Source organism: Ceratina calcarata, unplaced genomic scaffold (genome assembly GCF_001652005.2).
Source record: "Ceratina calcarata isolate Rehan_Ccalc_2016 unplaced genomic scaffold, ASM165200v1 scaffold2819, whole genome shotgun sequence".
NCBI classification, from domain to species: domain Eukaryota; kingdom Metazoa; phylum Arthropoda; class Insecta; order Hymenoptera; family Apidae; genus Ceratina; species Ceratina calcarata.
The window spans coordinates 1-3,965 of record NW_017150496.1 but is presented as its reverse complement, the minus strand read 5'-3'; the positions used below and the strand labels follow the sequence as shown (position 1 = coordinate 3,965).

The following is a 3,965-nucleotide window of genomic DNA, read 5'->3' as shown; positions in this document are numbered from 1 at the left end:
GGAGAACGTTAAAAGAGATTCATAGGTACAGACGGTAATAAGATAAGTTCAAAGACAACACAAGAGGCGTACAGAACAGACAACAGGCGACTTGTTCATCTAGGATAGTGTACAAAAACACAACAAATACTCTGTAAACCATAACTACGAAATAAACAATATACATATGGAAAAATTGTAACTGGTCCCTATCACTCCCTGGCGTATCCTTGTAAACCAAAACGTAGAATCGACCAAATTACCTACAGCGGTAACGGACATTACATTCGCAGTTGATAAGTCAGCGTGAAACCAGATAATCACTATAGAAGGGCAACGCCAAGGTAAATGGTAAGGTCCCAATCGATAAAACGATACACACTGCGGTTCAATCGGGCCATCGAACAGATCAGCATTTGCGACCGGTTGGCGCAAGTCAGGGCAACTAGGGTAAAGGTATAAATCACAGAGGGAACGCTAGGCAGAAGATAGGGGGCGGCCTGGTCATATAGCAACTAAACAGCAGTAGTAATAGACGTAAGATCATAAAAGAAGACGATGAACGGGCAACCGAGATCTGGTAGCGCGATGGGAGAGAGTAGCGTGCTAAAATGCGTTCAAATAAACCTAAGGCGATCCCAGGCGGCCACAGGAGCGCTTGTCCATTTCATGGCTAAAAACAATATAGATGTGGCCATGATTCAGGAGCCATGGACTCCGAAAAAAGATAGAATAGGCGCACTCAATGCTATTGGCGAAGTCCTGTCAAAACAACAAGAGGGGATAGAAACAAGAGCTTGTATGGCAGTCAGTAAAAGATTAAAACTAGTGCTTCTGCCACAGTTCAGCAACAGAGACATGACAACGGCAATGCTAGAACAGGTCTCGCCGAGCGGGCGGATAAACAAACTTGTTATCGCATCATGGTACCTACCACACCATAGACAGAGCCCGATAGACGGAGTAATGGAAAATACAATAAATTGGTGCAACCAACAAGGATTAGAGTATATCGCGGGAACAGACGCCAATGCGTGTAACACAGCATGGGGCAGTACAAAAACAAACAAAAGGGTTGGAACCCTGCTAGAATTCCTTGAGTTAAACGAACTAACATGGGCAAATAAAGGTCATAAACCGACGTTTACTACCTGCATCAGAGAAGAAGTGCTAGACATCACGATCGTCTCGGTCGACAAATTAATCGACATAAGCAAATGGCGGGTATCAAACGAGCCCTCGCTCTCGGACCATACTTATATAACATACGAAATCCATTTGAACAACTCGAAACAATTCACTGAAGGTAGATAAAAGAAAGGTTGACTGGAAGAAGTTTAGAGAGGAACTAGCCAAGAACAAAGGGAATATACCCAAGGATTACGGTACATCGGACCAGCTAGACTTGGCAGCGGACTCACTGAATGAACTGATTGGTAACGCGGCTATGACTGCCTCCAAGGTGATAAAGGGTGTTGAAAAAATCAAGGTCCCTTGGTGGAACTCGGATCTAACCAGACTAAGGGATAATTGTCGCAAACTCAAGAGCAGAGCCAGAAGAACAACGAAGAACTGTGACAAAATCAGAGCACAGAGGGCTGAACGACAGCTAAAAGATAAGATCAAAAGAAACAAAAAAGAATCATGGAGGAAATTTTGCGGAAGTCTAAAAACAACAAAGAATATTGCAAAACTAACTAAGATTATGGAGAGAACCGACAGCAGTAACCTAGGATTGCTAAAAAAGAACGACGATACTTTCACCAAGAGCACCAAAGAAACGTTGGAACTACTGCTTCGAACACATGGTAGTTACAAGAAAAAAGAAGAAGCTAAACATTCAGGGAGTAAAACTGAACGGCACCCAACTAACTTTAAAGAAGGAGGTATGATACCTGGGGATCACTTTCACACCAGACCTCTCCTGGAGGAATCATGCAGACAGAGTAATCAGAAGGGCGAAGAACAACCTTGCACTGCTTAACAGAATGATTGGAGCAACATGGGGGTTAACGCCGGTAGCTTGCCTATGAGTGTATCAAGCAATAATCATCCCGAGACTCACCTTCGGAGCGATCATCTGGTGGAAAGGAATAGACAACGATATAATCAGGAGAAAACTCGAAAGCCTACAACATAATGCGCTAAAAAGTGTCCTGGGACCATTCAGATACTCACCTACTAAGGCCATGGAGGCACTGCTATGCGTTGCACCGCTGAAGGTAAAGGTAGAGGAAACTGCCCTCCGAACCATCAGTTTGTTAAACAACTGGGGAACATGGATTGGTAATGACAAAGAACACGCAAGTATCGAAAAAACAGCGGAAATGGAAACAGGTAGTAGACTAACGTACATCCTAAATGCTCCATCAGATAGAATCACTCCGATCTACAGATTTGGCAGGAAATTCAAGACGATCATCATGAAAAGAACAGACTGGACTAGGGAAGGCACTAACAAATTGGAGGGCTGTGAAACATGGTACACGGATGGTAGCAAAGATGAAGAGGGGTACACCGGATGTGCATGGACAGCCAACAAACCAAATACAGGATTCTACGAGCACATGAGCAAAGACAACACGGTATTTCAAGCAGAGGTGTTAGGCATAACGAGATGCACTGAAATGTTAGAGAACAAAACTCGAAAGAAAAGAATAGCGATTTTCACTGACAGTCAAGCTACGATAAAAGCCTTATCGAGTAACGTCTTTATGTCTAGACTGGTCCTCGAGTGTAGAGATAAACTAAACCTGCTAGCTGTCGCGAACATAGAAACCGTGGTAGGATGGTGTCCAGGTCACAAAGGCATTAAGGGCAATGAAAAAGCCGACAGGTTGGCAAGGGTAGGAGGTCAGACTAAGAAAATAGCAATAGGACCTGAACCTTGGATCCCAATACCCTATGCAGTGAACAAGCAAGAATTGAGAAGATACTCGTCTGAAAAGTTAAAAAGAAGATGGGAGGAAACATCTGAGTGCAGACAGGGGAAAATAATGATTGGAGAACCGAATATAAAAAAGGCCAAGACCATCACTACAATGACGAAGAAAGAGGCAAGGATAGCAGCATACACGTACACGGGACATGCACCGGTAGGTTACCATCTTCACAAAATGGGCCTTTTGGACAATGGCAAATGTACTGTCTGCCCTGACGAGGACGAGACGACATACCATATTCTAGCAAAATGTGTCAGATACACCAAAACCAGGAGGGAGATCTTCAAATGTAGCAGAATAGAAATAGATGAGGTTAAGTCACTTCGATCCATAGACATTGTCAATTTCATGATAAAAACGGAACCATGGAACAAGGAGGCAGGTGTCATACAATTATAGACTCAGGCTAGCCAAAAAACTAACACTCCGCACACAATTTAAGAATAAAACAATCTGCAGGTCTCAAACGAGAAATGAGTGAGAATGAGTCTGAAGAGATCAACTTCTCAGAACCGACAATAATCCCCCTTCCGCAGTATAGTTTTCAAACCATAAGCGGCACACTAGACAAATGCAGCCAGAGGAATAAACCTCCTACCCAGGATGGTCGCAACTCTCTGCATTGTAATTGTAAGCTAATCTGGCATCAGCAGCCACTAATATTCTTTTCCCTCCCACAGCCAAAGGGGACTGACCTAAGCAAATAAGCGCAAAGGGCATCGAAAGATCACAGTACTATTAGTGACTTCACTAAGCAACACGGATCAAAAATGAACACGTCGCTGTATCAGCAGAAATCCACAACTGAGACGACCCTCTAGGTAATAAACTTGCTGCGACCACGGATAATGTGAAACATAGAGGGGCGACGCATATAAAAGGACGCATTTTAGGCGGGAAAGGTACAGGTTAAGGACAAAAGGACGAGGACAAGTAGCAGGTGGACCGAGTTGAATGCAATTAGATAGGATAGCTAAGGCATCTCAAATAACAATAAACAAGCAAGGATCGAGCAAATTGCAATAATAAAGATAGGATAAAAAG

The 3,965-nt window shown here is 43.5% G+C and overlaps 2 protein-coding genes across 2 annotated transcripts; both read left to right on the top strand.

The window, feature by feature from the left end:
• Nucleotides 1-675: 675 nt before the first annotated feature.
• LOC108623606 (uncharacterized) lies at nucleotides 676-1,963 on the top strand. Its single transcript, XM_018022200.1, has 2 exons — nucleotides 676-1,203; nucleotides 1,286-1,963. The coding sequence occupies exons 1-2, from the start codon at nucleotides 676-678 to the stop codon at nucleotides 1,961-1,963; spliced, it is 1,206 nt and encodes a 401-aa protein (XP_017877689.1).
• Nucleotides 1,964-2,168: 205 nt separating this feature from the next.
• On the top strand, nucleotides 2,169-3,320 carry LOC108623605 (uncharacterized). Its single transcript, XM_018022199.1, has one exon. The coding sequence runs from the start codon at nucleotides 2,169-2,171 to the stop codon at nucleotides 3,318-3,320; it is 1,152 nt and encodes a 383-aa protein (XP_017877688.1).
• The last annotated feature ends 645 nt before the right edge of the window (nucleotides 3,321-3,965 follow it).